The 23,433-nt window shown below is 42.9% G+C and overlaps 1 protein-coding gene across 1 annotated transcript in view; it reads right to left on the reverse strand.

The window, feature by feature from the left end:
- LOC109899535 (cadherin-18-like) overlaps positions 1-23,433 on the reverse strand; it is a 358,080-nt gene that overhangs the window by 109,275 nt on the left and 225,372 nt on the right. Inside the window, exon 4 of the mRNA XM_020494858.2 lies at positions 7,602-7,896. Within this exon, the coding sequence (XP_020350447.1) occupies positions 7,602-7,896 (295 nt within the window). The remainder of the gene's footprint in view (positions 1-7,601; positions 7,897-23,433) is intronic.

Raw genomic sequence — 23,433 nt, forward strand, 5'->3', positions numbered from 1 at the left:
GCTGCCCCTCCCACCACATACCCCAGTCAACCTCATTTTCCTCATCGCTATGTGTCTCCTGTAAGAAAACTACATTAAGCCTTTTCTGTTTTATTACTTCTAATACCCAAGCCCTCTTATTCCTGTCCCTTCCCCCATTCATATTGAGAGAACCTACCCTTAGTACCTCCATGTAGAAAAGAGAAAAGAAAAGCAGAAGAAACCACAGAGAAACCAACGAGAAAAAAGACACCCTATGAAGCATGATCATCATCATTATTTTTTTTCCTTCTCTTAACCTGAACACGTTTCCCACCACCTTTTGCTGCTGCAACAGCAGTAATAAATTTCCTCAAGCGAAACCGCTTCTTCTCACTCAGCTGGTCTAACCCCACCGTCTTCTGTAACATCACAGCTGACCTCACAAACTTATCAACATCAAAATAATCTGCCAATTTGACAGATTTCCCAAAAGTCTGATCCAGAAACTCATTTACCTCCTCTAGATCATAAACGGAGTCCTCACCAGCATCTGTCATATCTAAAGAGATATCCATATCCTTCTCTTGATCCTCCTCAGCTGAGAACATAGACAACTGACTCCCCTCTACCACATCCCTTTCAACACTCTCCACTTGCACCTCATCACTCGTACCAGGCATCTCCTCCACTATCTGGGAGACTAGCCCCACCTGAACATCACTACTCATAGTGGGCATCTTCTCCACTAACTGAGAGCCTAGCTCCACATGAACCCCAGCACTCGTAGTGGGCATCTCCTCCACTACCTGGGAGCTTAGCTCCACATGAAAACCCTCCTGTACCTCATTACTCGTAGTGGGCATCTCCTCCACTACCTGGGAACCTAGCTCCACATGAAAACCCTCCTGTACCTCATTACTCGTAGTGGGAAACTCCTCCACTACCTGGGAGCCTAGCTCTACATGAAACCCAGCACTCGTAGTGGGCATCTCCTCCACTCCCTGGGAGCCTAGCTCCACATGAACCCCCTCCTTTACCCCAGCACTCATACTGGGCACCTGCTCACCAGTCTGAGGAACTGGCTCTTCAGATACATCCTTACCTCCTACAACAATACTTTTCTGTAGCATAACATTTCCTTCTAATACAAGTTGCAAACCCGTGCCCTCAACACGGATAACTTGTTCCTCAGCAACAGGTGCTTTTGGCTGCTCTACCGCTGTCAGCTCACCTCTCCCTACATCAGTGGGCCCAGGCGTTACGATGACCACCTGTGCCCCTCCCTCTGCCTTCTCCCTTTTCGGGCAAGCATGTCGCTTATGACCAACATCCCCACACTCAAAACACCGTTGACTACCCGTACTAGCATAAGCCATATACAATCTATTGTCATACTTGATTTTAAACGATAACTCTAAAGTTTGCTCCGGTGAGTCCAAAAACATAAACACCTGTCGCCGAAATGACATTACCTGTTTCAACGCCGGGTGTTTGCAACCCAACGGGACAACCTTAATTGAACTGGCGAACTTCCCAAAGCGCAATAACTCGCGCTCCAATAGCTCATTAGGAATAAACGGTGGTACATTTGAAATCGTTACCCTTGTTGACGGAGAAAAAAGCGGCGTAACTTGAATAAACATTCCTTTAAGAAGTACACCATGCTCAACCATCCGATCAACTAGACACTCTTCTTTAAGAAATACCACCACAGCTTTATTCATCCGGGATGCATACGCAATATTCTCATAGCCTACCTTCTCTCCTACGGCGACCAGAAACTCCTCCACCGTGACAGTAGCTTCAGTAACACACCTAAAGCCATGCCGAAGTGACAGGGACGGCATCCCCATTCGGGCTGCCATCCCCGCCAAAATCAGGGTAATTTCGATACGAAAACAAAATACTTAATTCTACCAAAACAAAAATAATAACGTTAATCATGCATCAACAAAAAATGCCACCAAGAAATAGCAAACCGAAAGAAAGTTGTGAATATCTAACTCTCCACAATACACGCACTCCTTCACTCAAACAATTCCCAGCATGCACCAATCACTCCCAGCATGCAGAGAGAGAGAGAGAGAGTGAGAGAGAGAGAGAGAGAGAGAGAGAGAGAGAGAGAGAGATAGAGAGAGAGAGAGAGAGAGAGGGAAACAGTGAGAGAGAGTGAAACACAGCGAGAGAGAATGAGAGAGAAACACAGCAAGAGAGAGAGAGAAACACAGAGAGAGAGAGAGAGAAACACAGAGAGAGAGAGAGAGAGAGATTAACACAGCGAGAGAGATAGAGAAACTCAGTTAGAGAGAAAAAAACAGCGGGAGAGAGAAACTGTGAGAGAGAGAGAGAGAGAGAGAAACACAGCGAGATAGTGAGAAAACAGAAAGAGAGGGAGAGAAACAGCGAGAAAGAGAATGAGAGAAACACATCGAGACAGAGAGAGAGAAACACAGCGAGAGAGTGAGAAACTCAGTGAGAGAGAGAGAGAGAGAGAGAGAGAGAGAAAGAGAGAGGAAAACACAGCGAAAGAAAGAGAGAGAAACACAGTGAGGGAGAGGGAGAAATACAGTGAAAGAGAGAAAAACACAGTGAGAGAGAGAGAGAGAGAGAAACACAGCGAGAGAGCACGACAGAGAGAGAAACACAGCGAGAGAGTGAAAGAAACACAGTGAGAGAATGAATGAGAGAAACACAGCGAAACAGAGAGAGAGAAACACAGCGAGAGAGAGAGAAAGACAACGAGAGAGAGAAACACAGGGAGAGGGAGAAAAACACAGCGATAGAGAGAGAGAAACAAAGCGAGAAAGAGAGAAACACATAGAAAAAGAGAGAGAGAAACATAGGAAGAGAGAGAGAAACCCAGAGAGAGACAGAAACACATAGATAGAGAAACACAGTGAGAGAGAGAGAAACACAGCAAGAGAGAGAGAGAGAAACGCAGCGAGAGAGTGAGAGAGATACAGCGAGACAGAGAGAGAGAGAGAGCGAGAGAGGGAGAAACACAGTGCGAGAGAGAAACAAAGCTAGAGACAAACAGAGAGAGAGAAACAGAGAGAGTGAGAAACATGGCAAAAGAGTTAAACACAGCGTGAGAGACAGAGAAACACAGCGAGAGAGAGAGAGGTACACAGCAAGAGAGAAACATGCGAGAGAGAGAAACACAGTGAGGGATAGAGAGAAACAGCGAGAGAGACAGAAACACAGTGAGAGAGACAGAAACACAGCGAGAAAGAGAAACACAGCGAGAGAGAGAGTAACACAGCGAGAGAGAGAGAAACACAGCGCGAGAGAGAAACACAGCGAGTGAGAGAAACACAGTGAGAGAGAGAGAGAGAGAAACACAGCAAGAGAGAGAGAGAGAGATTAACACAGCGGGAGAAAGAAACAGCGAGAGAGAGAAACACAGTGAGAGAGAATGAGAGTTACACAGCGAGAGAGATAAACAGAGAGAGAGAGTGAGAGTAACACAGTGAGAGAGAGAAACACAGCAAGAGAGAAAATGATAGAAATACAGCGAGAGATAGAGAGAAACACACAGAGAGAGAGAGAGAGAGACAGGGAGAGAAACACAGCGAGAGAGTGAGAGAGAGAGAAACAGAGCGAGAGAGAGTGAGCAAAAATGAGAGAAATGCATACCTCCTAATGTCCATTTAAAAATGTTCAAGCAGGAGTGTATGTCAGAGACCATTCTCGAGTAGAAAAGTAGAAAATGTATTCCCCTTTCATGTGATTCTTAAAAATTTGATTTCTGCAGTTTAATTCTGGGAAGTGAAATGGTAACATTAGAATACCCTGGCACGTGCCCAGCTAATCAATTTAGGAAAAAGGAACATCACGGGCAATTAGCCGCCATACTCCAAGACCCATCCTGGGCTGGAGAGCATTGGTATTGACAAACGCAGGAGGATTAGTGCTGTGGAGTGTGAGGACTGTTGATTGTTACAGCCGATTTGACACCAGCAGGCCGAAGACGAATGGCTTTAAAACGGATACAAGCAAAAGGAGGGGGCAGAAGGGAGAGAAATAGGGTTATTATTTTCCCTTTTTCGATCCATGATTCTTCCCCTCAGGCTATCAATGTTGATTGAATCTACATGTTGTAGGGTCTTGCTATCTGTATGGCTGGCATTGTTGAAGTTTTTCCAGGAAACAACAAACTTTTGAGACCAGTAGATTTTTCTCAACAGAGTCAAATAATAAAATGTCTAAGCAACTCAATACAGTTGAAGTTGGCAGATGACATATAATTAGGCTGGAGTCATTAAAACTCGTTTTTCAACCACTCTACAAATTTCTTGCTAACAAACTATAGTTTTGGCAAGTTGGATAGGACATCTACTTCGTGCATGACACAAGTCATTTTTCCAACAATTGTTTACAAACAGATTATTTCAAATATAATTTGCTGTTTCACAATTTCGGTGGGTGAGAAGTTTACATACAATAAGTTGATTTTGCATTTAAAAAGCTTGGAAAAGACCAGAAAATGATGTCATGGCTTTAGAAGCTTCTGATAGGCTAACTGACATCATTTGAGTCAATTGGAGGTGTGCCTGAGGATGTATTTCAAGATCTACCTTCAAACTCAGTGCCTCTTTGTATTGACATCATGGAAAAATCAAAAGAAATAAGCCAAGACCTCAGAAAAAATTGTAGACTTCCACAAGTCTGGTTCATCCTTGGGAGCAATTTCCAAACACCTGAAGGTACCACATTCATCTGTACAAACAATAGTAAACAAGTATAAACAACATGGGACCACGCAGCCATCATACCGCTCAGGAAGGAGACGCGTTCTGTCTTCTAGAGATGAACGTACTCTGGTGCGAAAAGTGCCTATCAATTCTAGAACAACAACAAAGGACCTTGTGAAGATGCTGGAGAAAACAGGTAGAAAAGTATTTATATCCACAGTAAAATGCATCCTATGTTGACATAACCTGAAAGGCCGCTCAGCATGGAAGAAGCCACTGCTCCAAAACCGCCATAAAAAAGACAGACTACTGTTTACTACTGCACATGGGGACAAAGAATGTACTTTTTGGAGAAATGTCCTCTGGTCTGGTGAAACAAAAATAGAACTGTTTGGCCATAATGACCATCATTGTGTTTGGAGGAGAAAGGGGGAGGATTGTAAGCCTAACAATACCATCCCAAACGTGAAACACGGGGGTGGCAGCATCATGTTGTGGGGGTGCTTTGCTGCAGGAGGGATTGGTGCACTTCACAAAATAGATGGCATCATGTGGAAAGAAAATGATGTGGATATATTGAAGCAACATCTCAAGGACAACAAGTCAAGGTATTGACAAAGCCCTGACCTCAATCCCATAGAACATGTATGGGCAGAACTGAAAAAGCGTGTGCGAGCAAGGAGGCCTACAAACCTGACTCAGTTACACCAGCACCGTCAGGAGGAATGGGCCAAAATTCACCCAATTTATTGTGGTAAGCTTGTGGAAGGCTAAACATTTTAAAGGCAATGCTACCAAATACTAATTGAGTGTTTGTAAACTTCTGACCCACTGGAAATGTGATGAAAGAAATAAAAGCTGAAATAAATCATTCTCTCTACTATTATTCTGACATGTCATATTCTTAAAATAAATTGGTGATCCTAACTGACCTAAAACGGGGAGTTTTTCAGAGGATTAAATGTCAGGAATTAAATGCATTTGGCTAAGGTATATGTAAACTTCCGACTTCAACTGTACATGCAATACAGAAGCTCTCATACAAGAATTTTAAGAGCCCTTGAAGTATCAAAAAATTGAAAAATGATTGGATAACATTTTTGGGGGGCCTTACTGCTATTAGCTCATACAAGTACATTAAATAACAAATTCACTACATGGAACAAAAGATAGTCCCCAAAAAATGTCAAAAATAAGTTTATTCGGAATTGTCTCCTATATCTTAGAGATTTATTAAGATCAGGAAACGTATATATTTTTTATTTTGACATGTATTTAACCCCATCTTTATGTCCATATAACTTCCATTTATTTGTTCAACTGGTACCGGGGGACCTTCAGATGAGTCTTGTGAAGTCTGTGGGTGACTAGAGGAAAACAATGGACATGTACATGTTCATGAGAGTCTCGCCTTTGCACAGAAGGGTTAGCGTGTAGCCCAAATGGTTTGGCAGATCGGCTGTACCGACTTCAGACAGTCTACATCGTGTTCATGAGAGTCTCATCTTCCCATAGATGAGACTTTAGGCCAAACCATTCGGACGCTACAGACAAATTATAGCTCTGTCACCTTTCACCGCAGATGGAGAAATGCAACATAGGTGGATGCTGATATCTTTAGCTTAAACTGACAGAATTTTATGGAGATGTTTTTATTATGCTAATTTGGAAGAAGGCATCAAGTGGCATATTGACTGTTTATAGAAAAGGCCCTCCTTTCCTGACGTTTACTGAGGTTAATATATTTTGGACAGTCCCCAGGTCTACACTGGGTGAACTGTTCAAGTCCATTATATGTGCGCACTGAAGACAGCAGCCCTATTCGCTACACCACCCCAGACCACCACTTTGTAATTTTTCAAAACTACCTAAGAAGAAAAAAAAGATAACCACCAATGGGGGAATTTGGACATGTGGGCAGAGAGGAGGATAGTGGCTCAAATAACACACAAAAATGGCATTGATAGATCAATCATTGAAAATGATACCAACTTTCACAAATCTATTCAGGAGTCCAAAAACATGATGATAGAAGCTTGCAACCATTCTGGGCAAAACACACCACTTTTTGGGGCCCAAGTCTGACATGTTTCATTTTTTTTAGAGCCATTTGGTTTTCAGCCAGGGAAAAATGGATTGGACTGAGAAAAGCAACGCTTTTGTTCGTCACAAGCTAAAAACGGAGTGGTAGAATAAAAGAGACAACCAAAGAAGCTACCACAAGATGCTGGGCATATCAGGAGCAAGTCCCCAGAGGAGGCTTTCTCTCCTTGATGCGGAGGCTTCCAGAGGCTTGCAGTCTCAGTGGTCAGAGAGAGAGAGAGATGGAGGGAGAGATGACGGGGAGCACTAGTGAGTGCTTAATAAAGACCTTCCCTTAGCCACCCAGGGGTATCATCAGAGAAAGAGAGTAATAAAATACAAACAAAAAAAGAAATAGGAAAGAGAGAAGACTCCACTGGCATGTGAAAATATAAAAATGGAAATGAAACAAGAGGAACCAACTGAGAGGAACAGGGAGGTGTAACACAGAGCATTCTGTGTTCTGTTGTTGTACATGAATACATGACTATGTATGGGCTTTTAAGAATGGATTTTGTGTAGAAGTGAAACAGGGTCAGAGTGGATTTAATATACTGAGTCGGGTAAAATACTTTACAGTGTGTTAAACATTGAGTGAGGTCTTGTGCCAGACGTTTTGGAATCACAACCTCTTTCTTAAGATTCCGGTGATGTCTGAATAAAACATAAATAGTTTAAATAATAACAAGTTGTGCATTTTAATTTGAATTCTTAGATATGTTATGGGTAAAATGCATTCCTAGATAAAGGATACACACCTACAGTATAAAGCCAAAATGGCTACCAAGTCTTATCTAGTAAAGAAGACTACAAATACAAGTAAACTTATTATTAGCAGGTAACAAAATACTGGGCTGTCCTTACCCACTCCAGACATCTCAGGCACAGCAGCTACAAAAGGACCATCTGGAAATGTTGGGGCGTTATCATTGATGTCCTGGACTTTGATGATGAATTCTGACTTTGGTTCCAGGGGCTTTTCAGTGTTGCGGTCAAAGGCTTGTGCGTGGAGGACGTAGTGTGCTTTCCTCTCCCGGTCCAGGCTTTCTGTTGCATGAATATCTCCTGTCACCTCGTTGATGATGAATATACTCCCAGCACCTTCCCCGCTCAGAATGTACCTTACGGAGCCATCCCCTTTGTCTGAGTTGGAATGAAGCTGTATGAGAAACCAGAGACAAAATGTCAGATGGTTATTGCATGACCAGCATTATTGAATAAGTTACTCCCTAAAGTTATAGCAAGTTTCAAACTTAAATGTTTAATAAGTGCTAAATCTCAGTCCAAAATATTAGAAAATGTGGAGATGTTCTGTAGAAAAGCATAGAACGTGTAGTCTATTCGTTCTAAGTTGGCTGATGGTCTTCAATGTAACATATTCCAAATGTCATATTCAAAGCTTTAGCCTGGGATTTAGAGACGTGAACCATCTAAAACTACAGCCTTTTTTGAGATTCAGGTTTTTGGGGTTAGTGAAATCCTTTTAAACTCTTTAAAGATGAAATGAAATGACACAACTAATATTTACCATTCATTTCTATTCGGCAGAAAATAATCTGAAACACAACAAATGCATCCAAAAAATGTGTACAGTAGAGTAGAGTTACAAGCTTGATATAGTCATTGTGTCCTATGGAAACGGGACACACTTAACGTTTTACTATTTTAATACACACAAGGCAATTTCCCCGATTATGTGTTGGGCCCCCTAAAATGGGGGGACTATGTCCAAAAAGTAATTTATAGATGGTTAAAATGGATGAAAATACACTCAAATTAAAGCTGACATTCTATAATTTAACCTTATACTTATTGTATAATTTCAGATCCAGAGTGCTGGAGTACAGAGCCAAAACCACAAAAAAATGTGTCACTGTCCCAATACTTTTTTTTGGAGCTCACGGTATATACCCAGTGAAGGCAAAGAACATTGAGGGTTCTATCCCTATACCCCAGAATGTAATGGGGGATTTTAAAAAACAACACAAATTAACCAGTCCCATCAAACTCTGAAATGACAGCCAACGTTCCCTTTGACTTTGTTTCAGCTGTTTTCCATGGACATTTATAGCCATATTAATGTTGCTGCTGCATGATTTCGCCTGGTTAGAAAAATGGCTAGCTGACGTCCGACACAGTTAGCGCTCTTTGGCAAGGGGGAGATCAAATTCATATTTTGCAACATTGTTGCCAGAGGGCTGAGTGGCAAACAGCAAAGTTCATTCAAACCTGTGCTGTTGTAAACTAAATGACAGCTAGAAAGCAAGAGGAAATAATGTGTTTAATAAAAGCATATGCTCTTAGATAAACCTTTTGGAAAATTCTAAATGTAACTGCCATTCCTAGTCAGAAAACCAACTGCCATTCCAGTATGATGATGCAAGAGGAAGGTGGTTGAACCAACTTGCAGGTAGCCTACCAATAACCATGTTATTGTTCAATGTAAGTCAAGTTGATTATTTAATTCACATATATGACGCCAAAGGCATATGATAAATTAGGCTAGATAAATACATTTGAAATGTAATTAGAATTTCAGCAGGTTTGTAGCTAGTTAAAAATAAAAAGCAAGGCTACTTTAATTTGCCACTTTGTAAGCTAGCCAGCTAACTTTGTCAAATAACCATGATTTACTTTATTTTGGGATATACCAAATGGAGCTACAGACCCAGCCTGACATTGGCAATTAGCGAACTGTTACTTTTATTTCAGTATTTCAGTGTGGAGTTAATTGAGGGAACTGTTCAATGAAGCCATTAGAAGACTGTTGCTGACAGAGGGTGTACTGTATAAATTACTTATAATACGTCTTGGTGATTCAATAGTCTAATTAATCATTGCATTACTTTTAACACATTATCTATGTTTTGCTCAGTATGGCAGTATCCCAGAACTATCAGAGGCAGAGGATATCTCTTTCAGCTGCTGCTGACAACAACTGCATGTAAGTTGTTCTTCTAAATCTTTTTTTTCACCTTTATTTAACCAGGTAAGCAAGTTGAGAACAAGTTCTCATTTACAATTGTGACCTGGCCAAGATAAAGCAAAACAGTTCGACACATACAACAACACAGAGTTACAGATGGAGTAAAACATACAGTCAATAATGCAGTAGAAAAATAAGTATATGTACAATGTGAGTAAATGAGGTGAGATAAGGAAGGTAAAGGCAAAAAAAGGCCATTGTGGCGAAGTAAATACAATATAGCAAGTAAAACAGTGGAATGGTAGATTTGCAGTGGAAGAAAGTGCATAGTAGAGATAGAAAGAATGGGGTGCAAAGGAGCAAAATAAATAAATAAATACAGTAGGGGGAGAGGTAGTTGTTTGGGATAAATTATAGATGGGCTATGTACAGGTGCAGTAATGTGTGAGCTGCTCTGACAGCTGGTGCTTACAGGTAGTGAGGGAGATAAGTGTTTCCAGTTTCAGAGATTTTTGTAGTTCGCTCCAGTCATTGGCAGCAGAGAACTGGAAGGAGAGGCGGCCAAAGGAAGAATTGGTATTGAGGGTGACCAGAGAGACATACCTGCTGGAGCGCGTGCTACAGGTGGGTGCTGCTATGGTGACCAGCGAGCTGAGATAAACGGGAACTTTACCTAGCAGGGTCTTGTAGATGACCTGGAGCCAGTGGGTTTGGCAACGAGTATGAAGCGAGGACCAGCCAATGAGAGCATAGAGGTCGCAGTGGTGGGTAGTATATGGGGCTTTGGTGACAAAACGGATGGCACTGTGATAGACTGCATCGAATTTATTGAGTAGGGTATTGGAGGCTATTTTAGAAATGACATCGCTGAAGTTGAGGATCGGTAGGATGGTCAGTTTTACAAGGGTATGTTTGGCAGCATGAGTGAAGGATGCTTAGTTGCGAAATAGGAAGCCAATTCTAGATTTAACTTTGGATTGAAGATGTTTGATGTGAGTCTGGAAGGAGAGTTAACAGTCTAACCAGACACCTAGGTATTTGTAGTTGTCCACATATTCTAAGTCAGAACCGTCCAGAGTAGTGATGTTGGACGGGCGAGCAGGTGCAGGCAGCGATCGGTTGAAGAGCATGTACTAGTTTTACTTGTATTTAAGAGCAATTGGAGGCCACGGAAGGAGAGTTGTATTGCATTTAAGCTCATCTGAAGGGTTGTTAACACAGTGCCCAAAGAAGGGCCAGAAGTATACAGAATGGTGTCGTCTGCGTAGAGGTGGATCAGAGACTCACCAGCATCAAGAGCGACATCATTGATGTATACAGAGAAGAGAGTCGGTCCAAGAATTGAACCCTGAGGCACCCCCATAGACTGCCAGAGGCCCGGAAAACAGGCCCTGATTTGACAGCAATTAACTCTATCAGAGAAGTAGTTGTTTGAACCAGGCGAGGCAATCATTTGAGAAACCAAGGCTATCGAGTCTGCCGATGAGGATGTGGTGAATGACAGAGTCTAAAGCCTTGGCAAATTCAATGAATACGGCTGCACAGTATTGTTTCTTATCGATGGCGGTTAAGATATATTTTAGGGCCTTGAGCATGGCTGAGGTGCACCCATGACCAGATCTGAAACCTGATTGCATAGCGGAGAAGGTATGGTGGGATTCGAAATGGTCGGTAATTTGTTTGTTGACTTGGCTTTCGAAGACCTTAGAAAGGCAGGGTAGGATAGATATAGGTCTGTAGCAGTTTGGGTCAAGAGTGTGTCCCCCTTTGAAGAGGGGGATGACCGCAGCTGCTTTCTAATCTTTGGGAATCTCAGACAACATGAAAGAGAGGTTGAACAGGCTAGTAATAGGGGTTGCAAATATTTTGGCAGATAATTTTAGAAAGTCCAGATTATCTAGCCCGGCTGACTTGTAGGTCTTTCAGAACATCAGCTGACTGGATTTGGGAGAAGGAGAAATGGGGAAGGCTTGGGCGAGTTGCTGTGGGGGGTGCAGTTCTATTGACCGGGGTAGGGGTAGCCAGGTGGAAAGCATGGCCAGCCATAGAAAAATGCTTGATTTATCGGTGGTGACAGTGTTTCCTATCCTCAGTGCAGTGGGCAGCTGGGAGGAGGTGTTCTTATTCTCGATGGACTTTACAGTGTCACAGAACTTTTTTTGAGTTTGTGTTGCAGGAAGCAAATTTCTGTTTGAAAAAGCTAGCCTTGGCTTTTCTAACTGCCTGTGTACATTGGTTTATATTGGTTCATAATAATTATATGTCTGCATAGCATTTTGGCTTCATTTTGGCAGATTATTTCACGCTTATTTATTCATATTATCTCATGTTTGGCCGGAACGAATCCTGGGTGGGCGCTGGAAAAAACTGGCAGAATTGATCTGACAACTTGGTTCACGTCCACAAAACATTCCCTTACAGTTGGGACCTTGAGCAATGCCCTTAACCCTAAAACATTCTCTCCATCCTGGGGCGTTGCACCACAGCTTGAACCTGTGCTCGTTTCAATTGTATGTGTGAGGTCTGCTGTTCGGGGGGGCGGGGGGGGGGGGGGGGTTGAGAACGGGACAGAAGACACACTTGTGTTGTTCAATGTAACTAATGGACAACATTGTATTTTATTGTATTGTATTCTAAAGAAGTCAGGCAGAGTTGACGTGGGCCTTCATTCAAACAAAGAGATGACTCCCTGGCCACCAGTGCCTATTTCCAAACTAGTTTTGCATATACAATACATAAATAAATATATTCTCATATTCTTTTGTCCATTATTTAATTGTTTATTAATTTATATTCTTAGCTAAAAATATTAACCCATGCAGGGTTCTATATGAAACCATTTTGGTCCGTGAAGTAGCAAGTGATTTATGTTCTCTAAGGAACCTTTTTTCTAAGAGTGTGCTTTAACAAATCAGTACACTATAACTGTACATCAACACATGATAAAAAACTTTGAATTTACAGAGCATATACAGTACAAAGTGAAAGCTAACACAGTGTAATTCATACAGTGATCAAACAAAGCCAGAAGAGTTCAATCATCCATGTACATTCTCATCTTCTACATGAATTAACATGTCAAACCTGAAAGGGCTAGCCACATTAACAGGTTATTTTGACTTTACAGAAATAATGCTTCATGCTAGCCTAGCAGCACCATTTTCATATTGCTTCGCAGATGTATATACCCAACCATCACTGAGCATAGGTTGCCAGTGATGTAGTGGTAAAAGAATTGGGTAAACACTGATCGCTGTTCCCTGAAAAGAAAGTAACGCTCCCTACATTTTCAATGCATTTTCCCAAAGTCGGTAAATACTCGTGCAAAAGAAAATAGGTAAATGCAGGTAAATGTAATTTACCCTCCACTACGCACTGAAGGTAGCCATTGTAAACATGTCATGTAGCTATGTTGATGCATGAGGTACATATTATTGAGCATACGGTATGAGGAAGACATTATTGATGAGGAGGACTCCCTGTGAGTCAGCATGTGAGGTAGACTCCCAGAGAGTGACTGACAGGCAGCTCTGCAGTCAGGCAGCAAGCCTGGTTGACTGTGATACTTGGTGATATAATGTACTGACAAAGAACGTCAGTAGTCCTGCAGGACAGCTAGCCTGGTTGCCATCTCTATTCAGCTATTACATTCCTCTCCTTGTCAATGTTAGCTAAAAAGATTGGTATCCAGAATACAGAACAGCACCTCAGGGGTGTTTCTGAGTCACGGTCCAGTTGTCAGCCGATTTGCACTGGCAACAACGGGCTACTGAATTTCAATCAAAATTATCACCTCAATAAACAAATACAAAACAGCAGGGGACATTACTGAAAACGGACTTCCCCCTCCCCTGTTCCCTTCTGTGTTAGACAACATTAAACTGAACAGTGAAAAGGTGCCAGGGCCAAATCTAATCAAAACTGTGCCTTGCAAATGAATCCCAAATTAAAAAGTTGCTGGCTGATTGCAAAACTTACTTCTTGATGAGAGCAAACGGTCCTTTTCTCTTGTAAACCTCAAAGCCTGTATTAGCCTGTAAAATGTGTTGTTTACAATTCCCATGGGTGTTGAATTACTACAGGAAATATTGATCAATATTGAGATAGACTTTTATTATAGGATTTAAATGTGCATTCTACATGTCAGTGTTATGATCAGCATCAGGATGTGTAGTGTACCTACGTCAGGAGGTGTGGAGGAAGTAAACAACTCCTCACTACAGGAGATTGAACCCTTTACATGTCCAAATCAGGCCCTCCACAACACAATCAATCAGAGTGCTAATTTAACCATTTACTTCTTTGGCAAGAGCAAAAAATAGTCGGGGTGTCAAATTGATTAATTGTTCAGCAGTCTTATAGCTTGGGTCTAGAAGCTGTTAAAGGAGCCTTTTGGACCTAGGCTTGGTGCTCCAGTACCACTTGCTGTGCGGTAGCAGAGAGAACAGTCTATGATTTGGGTCTTTGACCATTTTAAGGGCCTTCACTGAAAACGCCTGGTACAGTGCCTTGCGAAAGTATTCGGCCCCCTTGAACTTTGCGACCTTTTGCCACATTTCAGGCTTCAAACATAAAGATATAAAACTGTATTTTTTTGTGAAGAATCAACAACAAGTGGGACACAATCATGAAGTAGAACGACATTTATTGGATATTTCAAACTTTTTTAACAAATCAAAAACTGAAAAATTGGGCGTGCAAAATTATTCAGCCCCTTTACTTTCAGTGCAGCAAACTCTCTCCAGAAGTTCAGTGAGGATCTCTGAATGATCCAATGTTGACCTAAATGACTAATGATGAATAATACAATCCACCTGTGTGTATCAAGTCTCCGTATAAATGTACCTGCACTGTGATAGTCTCAGAGGTCCGTTAAAAGCGCAGAGAGCATCATGAAGAACAAGGAACACACCAGGCAGGTCCGAGATACTGTTGTGAAGAAGTTTAAAGCCGGATTTGGATACAAAAAGATTTCCCAAGCTTTAAACATCCCAAGGAGCACTGTGCAAGCGATAATATTGAAATGGAAGGAGTATCAGACCACTGCAAATCTACCAAGACCTGGCCGTCCCTCTAAACTTTCAGCTCATACAAGGAGAAGACTGATCAGAGATGCAGCCAAGAGGCCCATGATCACTCTGGATGAACTGCAGAGATCTACAGCTGAGGTGGGAGACTCTGTCCATAGGACAACAATCAGTCGTATATTGCACAAATCTGGCCTTTATGGAAGAGTGGCAAGAAGAAAGCCATTTCTTAAAGATATCCATAAAAAGTGTTGTTTAAAGTTTGCCACAAGCCACCTGGGAGACACACCAAACATGTGGAAGAAGGTGCTCTGGTCAGATGAAACAAAAATTGAACTTTTTGGCAACAATGCAAAACGTTATGTTTGGCGTAAAAGCAACACAGCTCATCACCCTAAACACACCAGCCCCACTGTCAAACATGGTGGTGGCAGCATCATGGTTTGGGCCTGCTTTTCTTCAGCAGGGACAGGGAAGATGGTTAAAATTGATGGGAAGATGGATGGAGTCAAATACAGGAGCATTCTGGAAGAAAACCTGATGGAGTCTGCAAAAGACCTGAGACTGGGACGGAGATTTGTCTTCCAACAAGACAATGATCCAAAACATAAAGCAAAATCTACAATGGAATGGTTCAAAAGTAAACATATCCAGGTGTTAGAATGGCCAAGTCAAAGTCCAGACCTGAATCCAATCGAGAATCTGTGGAAAGAACTGAAAACTGCTGTTCACAAATGCTCTCCATCCAACCTCACTGAGCTCGAGCTGTTTTGCAAGGAGGAATGGGAAAAAAATTCAGTCTCTCGATGTGCAAAACTGATAGAGACATACCCCAAGCGACTTATAGCTGTAATCGCAGCAAAAGGTGGCGCTACAAAGTATTAACTTAAGGGGGCTGAATAATTTTGCACGCCCAATTTTTCAGTTTTTGATTTGTTAAAAAAGTTTGAAATATCCAATAAATGTCGTTCCACTTCATGATTGTGTCCCACTTGTTGTTGATTCTTCACAAAAAAATACAGTTTTATATCTTTATGTTTGAAGCCTGAAATGTGGCAAAAGGTCGCAAAGTTCAAGGGGGCCGAATACTTTTGCAAGGCACTGTATATACAGTGGGGAGAACAAGTATTTGATACACTGCCGATTTTGCAGATTTTCCTACTTACAAAGCATGTAGAGGTTTGTAATTTTTATCATAGTTACACTTCAACTGTGAGAGACGGAATCTAAAACAAACATCCAGAAAATCACATTGTATGATTTTTAAGTAATTTATTAGCATTTTATTGCATGACATAAGTATTTGATCACCTACCAACCAGTAAGAATTCCGGCTCTCACAGACCTGTTCGTTTTTCTTTAAGAAGCCCTCCTGTTCTCTACTCATTACCTGTATTAACTGCACCTGTTTGAACTCGTTACCTGTATAAAAGACACCTGTCCATACACTCAATCAAACAGACTCCAACCTCTCCACAATGGCCAAGACCAGGGAGCTGTGTAAGGACATCAGGGATAAAATTGTAGACCTGCACAAGGCTGGGATGGGCTACAGGACAATAGGCAAGCAGCCTGGTGAGAAGGCAACAACTTTTGGCGCAATTATTAGAAAATGGAAGAAGTTCAAGATGACGGTCAATCACCCTCGGTCTGGGGCTCCATGCAAGATCTCACCTCGTGGGGCATCAATGATCATGAGGAAGCTGAGGGATCAGTCCAGAACTACACGGCAGGACCTGGTCAATGACCTGAAGAGAGCTGGGACCACAGTCTTTAAGAAAACCATTAGAAACACACTACGCCGTCATGGATTAAAATCCTGCAGCGCATGCCAGGTCCCCCTGCTCAAGCCAGTACATGTCCAGGCCCGTCTGAAGTTTGCCAATGACCGTCTGGACGATCCAGAGGAGGAATGGGAGAAGGTCATGTGGTCTGATGAGACAAAAATAGAGCTTTTGGTCTAAACTCCACTCGCTGTGTTTGGAGGAAGAAGAAGCATGAGTACAACCCCAAGAACACCGTCCCAACCGTGAAGCATGGAGGTGGAAACATCATTCTTTGGGGATGCTTTTCTGAAAAGGGGACAGGACACCTGCACTGTATTGAGGGGAGGATGGATGGGGCAATGTATCGCGAGATCTTGACCAACAACCTCCTTCCCTCAGTAAGAGCATTGAAGATTGGTCGTGTCTGGGTCTTCCAGCATGACAACAACCCGAAACACAGCCAGGACAACTAAGGAGTGGCTCTGTAAGAAGCATCTCAAGGTGCTGGAGTGGCCTAGCCAGTCTCCAGACCTGAACCCAATAGAACATCTTTGGATGGAGCTGAAAGTCCGTATTGCCCAGCGACAGTCACGAAACCTGAAGGATCTGGAGAAGGTCTGTATGGAGGAGTGGGTCAGAATCCCTGCTGTAGTGTTTGGAAACCTGGTCAAGAATGACAGGAAACATATGATCTTTGTAATTGCAAACAAATTTCTGTACCAAATATTAAGTTCTGCTTTTCTGATGTATCAAATACATATATCATGCAATAAAATGCAAATTAATTACTTAAAAATCATACAATGTGATTTTCTGGATTTTTTTTATTCCGTCTCTCACAGTTGAAGTGTACCTTTGATAAAAATTACAGACCTCTACATGCTTTGTAAGTAGGAAACCGTAATCAAATATGGTTCTCCCCACTGTATGTCCTAGATGGCAGGAACGCTTGGCCCCAGTGATGTATTGGGCCGTATGCACTATCCTCTGTGGCGCCTTACGTTCAGATACAAACCGTTTCCATGCCAGGCGGTGATGCAACCATGCTCTCGATGGTGCAGCTGCAGAACTTTTTGAGGATCTGGGGACCGATGCCAAATCTTTTCAGTCTCATGATGGGGAAAAGGTGTTGTCGTGCCATGCCCTCTTCACAACTGTCTTGGTGTGTTTGGACCATAATAGTTTGTTGCTGATGTGGACACCAAGGAACTTGAAACTCTCAACCGACTCCACGACAACCCTGTTGATGTAAACAGGGGCATGTTCGGCCCTCCTTTTCCTGTATTCCACGATCATCTCCTTTGACTCGCTCACATCGATAGAGAGGTTGTTGGCCTGATACAACACTGACAGGTCTCTGACCTCCTCCCTATAGGTTGCCTCATCATTGTCGGTTGATCAGGCCTAACACTGTTGTGTCATCATCCAACTTAATGATAATGTTGGAATCATGCCTGGCCACACAGTCATGGGTGAACAGGGAGTACAGGAGGGGAACCGGTATTGAGGAACAGCCTGGCAGATTGGTTGATGCCTACCCTTACCACCTGGGGGCGGCCCGTCTCTGGGTATTACAGACTTGGTCAGGGACAGGTTGAAAATGTCAGTGAAGACACTTGCCAGTTGGTCCGCACATTGCCTGAGTACACGCCCTGGTAATCCATCTGGCCACCGGCCTTGTTATTAAAGGTCTTGCTCACATCGGCTATGGAGAGCGTAATCACACGGTCATCCGGAACAGATGGGGCTTTCATGCATGCTTCAGTATTGCTTGCCTCGAAGCGAGCATAAAAGGCACTTACTCATCTGGTAGGCTTGCATCACTGCTTAGCTCACGGCTGGGTTTCCCTTTGTAGGCCAATACTTTTTAAGCCCTGCCACATCCGACGAACGTCAGACGCGGTGTTGTAGGATTCAATCTTAGTCCTGTATTGATGCTTTGCCTGTTTGATGGTTCGTTTGAGGGCATAGTGCGATTTCTTATATGCGTCCGAATTAGTGTCCCACTTCTTGAAATCAGCAGCTCTAGCCTTTAGCTCGGTGCGGATGTTGCCTGTAATCCATGGCTTCTGGTTGGGATATGTACATATGGTTCTGTGGGGACGACGTCGTCGATGCACTTATTGATGAAGCCGATGACTGAGGGGGTATACTCCTCAATGTCATTGGATGATTCACAGAACATATTCCCGTCTGTGCTAACAAAACAATCCTATAGCAGAGCATCTGTGTCATCGGACAATTTCCGTATTGAGTGAGTCACTGGTACCTCCTGCTTTAACTTTTGCTTGTAAGCAGGAATCAGGAGGATATAATTATGTTTTTTTTAATCCTATGGTTGCACATGTGACATGCTGATAGACATTAGGTAAAATGGATTTAAGTTTGCCTGCATTAAGGTCCGCCGCCACTAGGAGCGCCACTTCTGGATGAGCATTTTCTTGTTTGCTTATGGCCTTACACAGCTCGTTGAGTGTGGTCTTAGTGCCAGCATCGGTTTGTGGTGGTATATAGACAGCTAAACTCAGCAAAAAAAGAATGTCCTCTCACAGTCAACTGCGTTTATTATCAGCAAACTTAACTTGTGTAAATATTTGTATGAACACAACAAGATTCAACATCTGAGACATAAACTGAACAAGTTCCACAGACATGTGACTTACATGGAATTGTGTGTCCCTGATCAAAGGGGGACAAAAGTAACAGTCAGTTTCGGGTGTGGCCACCAGCTGCATTAATTACTGCACTGCATCTCCTCCTCATGGACTGCACCAGATTTGCCAGTTCTTCCACCAAGGCACCTGCAAGTTCCCGGACATTTCTGGGGGGAACGACCCTAGCCCTAACCCTTCGATCCAAAAGGTCCCAGATGTGCTCAATGGGATTGAGATCCGGGCTCTTCGCAGGCCATGGCAGAACACTGACATTCCTGTCTTGCAGGAAATCAAGGCACAGAACGAACAGTATGGCTGATGGCATTGTCATGCTGGAGGGTCATGTCAGGATGAGCCTGCGGGAAGGGTACCACATGAGGGAGGAGGATGTCTTCCCTGTAACGCACAGTGTTGAGATTGCCTGCAATGACAACAAGCTCAGTCCAATGATGCTGTGACACACCGCCCCAGACCATGATTGACACTCCACCTCCAAATCGATCCCGCTTCAGAGTACAGGCCTCGGTGTAACCCTTATTCGTTCAACGATAAAAGCGAATCTGACCATCACCTCTGGTGATCACCGTGACTCATCAGTGAAGATGACTTTTTTCCAGTCCTGTCTGGTCCAGCGATGGTGGGTTTGTGCCCTTAGGCCTCTCTGAGCCTCTCTGAGCACTGATGGATGGATTGTGCGTTCCTGGTGTAACTTGGGCAGTTGTTGTTGCCATCCTGTACCTGTCCTGCAGGTGTGATGTCCGGATGTACCGATCCTGTGCAGGTGTTGTTCTGCCACTGCGAGGACAAACAGCTGTCCCTCCTGTCTCCCTGTAGTGCTGTCTTAGGCGTCTCACAGTACGGACATTGCAATTTATTGCCATGGCCACATCTGCAGTCCTCATGCCTCCTTGCAGCATGCCTAAGGCACGTTCACACAGATGAGCAGGGATCCTGGGAATCTTTCTTTTGGTGTTTCTCAGAGTCAGTAGAAAGGCCTCTTTAGTTTCCTAAATCTTTAGTCCCCTAAATTGCCTACCGTCTGTAAGCTGTTAGTGTCTTAACGACCGTTCCACAGGTACATGTTCATGAATTGTTTATGGTTCATTGAACAAGCATGGGAAACTGTATTTAAACCCTTTGCAATGAAGAACTGTGAAGTTATTTGGATTTTTACGAATTATCTTTGAAAGACAGGGTCCTGAAAAAGGGTTTAGATGGAGAACTCTCTTGTTAGATAGTGTGGGCTACAACTTATCATGAGGTACTCTACCTCAGTCGAGCAATACCTTGAGAATTCTTTAACATTAGACATTGAGCAGCAGCAGTTATTGACAAATAGACCCCCGCCCCTCGTCTTACCAGACGTAGCTACTCTGTCCTGGCGATACACAGAAAAACCAGCCAGCTCTATATTATCCATGTCGTCATTCAGCCATGACTTGGTGAAACATTTTATTGTCCTGTTGGTAGGATATTCTCGAGAGTAGATTATCAAGTTTGTTTTCCAGTGATTGCACGTTGGCCAATAGAACCGATGTAATGGCAATTTACTCACTCGCCTAAGAATCCTAGCAAGGCATCCCGACTTTCTCGGTATCTCTGCCTTTTCTTCACGTGAATGACGGGTATGTGGACCTGTTCTCTGGAAGCAGTATGTCCTTCGCGTCGGACTCGTTAAATAAAAAAATATTTGTCCCGTTCGAGGTGATTAATCGCTGTTCTGATGTCCAGAATATATTTTCGGTCATAAGAGACAGTGGCAGCAACTTTATGTACATAATAAGTTAGAAACAATGCAAACAAAATGAACAAAATAGCACAGTTGGTTAGGAGCCTGTAAAACAGCAGCCATCCAGTACGGCGCCATTTGTTAAAGGAATGCAGGCTGTCAATACCGAGGCTGAACCTGTAAGGTAGACCAATCTATGTTGTTAAAGACAGAATGCTTTGGGGCTATGGCAACAATTCCAGTAGTCAGGAACAGCTCGAGCGAGTCATACCATAAAATGAAATAGCCAATACTGAAACTAACTAGACTAAACCTACCAGGAAGACCACTGCTGTTACAGACATAATTCTTTGGCTATGGCTGCACCGCCATGCAGAGAAGGCCTTATAATGCATTAGATTCCAGTATGGTCAGGCATCATTTATTTATAGTCCATTAAAGATATTCACTCAGAAATGTTCATGACTCTCCACCATTTGGATGTAATTAGCGTCAATTTTGTCAATCCATGAAACGGGCCTGCCGATAAGAGGCGAGCTGAAAATACATCACCACTGTCTGTGTGTGTGTGTGTGTGTCTGTGTGTGTGTGTGCGTGCGTGCGTGCCTGCGTGTATGCGTGTGTGTGTCTGCAGTGTGTTTGTGTGTGCGGGAATAATGAAGGCCAGATGAAAACTACTGCAATGCCCTGTAGAGAGGGGAGGGAATGGAGAGATGTGTGGGGGCCTGCCTGTCAGTTAGCAGTGAGTGTCCACATGATAAAAATAACAAAAAATAACTCTAATACTGAGGGCGCCATTTGGGACACAGACATACTTCATGAGTGAGAGGATGGAGGGATTGTGTTTTTCTCTTTCCTTCCCTCTATGGTGAGTTTATTAAGGCCGATTGGATGACTGTCTGGCACCACATGGCTGGTGGATGTTGGTGGTTTTCAGGGCAGGGATTGCATTAAAAAGGATAATACATTTCCGGGGCGCCAAAGTCACCGGCTGGAGCACTCAGATCCCCAGACAAACCCTAGACAGACAAAGTCTAGATAGATTTCATGATATGGCCAGCGGTACAGCTGGATGAAGCACAGGTACAATGAGTAGGTAAAGCCCCGCCTTATCTCAGTTCACTGGTCACCATAGCAACACCCACCTGTAGCACACTCTCCAGCAGGTATATTGCACTGGTCATCCCCAAAGCCAACACTTCACCTTTCCTTACAGTTCTCTGCTGCCAATGACCGGAACAAATTGCAAAAATCTCTGAAGCTGGAGTCTTATATCTCCCTCCCTAACTTTAAGCATCAGCTGTCTGAGCAGCTTACCGATCACTGTACCTGTACACAGCCAATCTGTAAATAGCACACCCGAATACCTCATCCACATATTATGACTTACACTCTTGCTCTTTTGCACCCCAATATCTCTACTTGCGCATTCACCATCTACACATCTATCACTCCAGTATTAATTCTAGGGCCTATTTATTGCCTACCTCCCTACTCTTCTACATTTGCACACACTGTATATAGATTTTTCTATTATTATTATTGACTGTACATTCTTTAATGTGTAACTCTCTGTTGTTGTTTTTGTCGCACTGCTTTGCTGTATCATGGCCAGGTCGCAGTTGTAAATGAGAACTGGGCTACCTGGTTAAATAAAGATGAAATAAAACAATTATAAAAAATATAAAAAATAAACATTTAATCCAAGTAAAAATAGCCTGTTTTAGGTCAGGATCACCAATTTATTTTAAGAATGTGAAATGTCAGAGTAATAGTAGAGTGAATGATTTATTTCAGCTTTTATTTCATTCATCACATTCCTAGTGGTTCAGAATTTTACATTCACTCAATTAGTATTTGGTAGCGTTGCCTAAATTGTTTAACTTGGGTCAAACGTTTCGGGTAGCCTTCCACAAGCTTCCCACAATAGGTTGGGTGAATTTTGACCTTTTACTCGTGATGGAGCTGATGTAACTGAGTCAGGTTTGTAGGCCTCCTTGCTTAACTTCCTGACTGATGTCTTGAGATGTTGCTTCAACATATCCACATCATTTTCTTTCCTCATGATGACATCTATTTTGTGAAGGGCACCAGTCCCTCCTGCAGAAAAACACCCTACAACATGATGCTGCCACCCCCGTGCTTCACGGTTGGGATGGTGTTCTTCGGCTTGCAAGCCTCCCCCTTTTCCTTCAAACATAATGATGGTCATTAGGTTCAAACAGTTATTTTTTTGTTTCATCAGACCAGAGGACATTTCTCCAAAAAGTACGATCTTTGTCCCCATGTGCAGTCGTAAACCATAGTCTGGCTTTTTTATGGCAGTTTTGGAGCAGTGGCTTCTTCCTTGCTGAGCGGCCTTTCAGGTTATGTCAATATAGGAATCGTTTTACTGTAGATATAGATACTTTTGTACCTGTTTCCTCCAGCATCTTCACAAGGTCCTTTCTGTTATTCTGGGATTGATTTGCACTTTTCACACCAAAGTACGTTCATCTCTAGGAGACAGAACGCGTCTCCTTCCTGAGCGGTATGACGGCTGCGTGGTCCCATGGTGTATTGCTTTTTGTTTGTACAGATGAACGTGGTGCCTT

Source organism: Oncorhynchus kisutch, linkage group LG11 (genome assembly GCF_002021735.2).
Source record: "Oncorhynchus kisutch isolate 150728-3 linkage group LG11, Okis_V2, whole genome shotgun sequence".
Classification (NCBI taxonomy): Eukaryota; Metazoa; Chordata; class Actinopteri; order Salmoniformes; family Salmonidae; genus Oncorhynchus; species Oncorhynchus kisutch.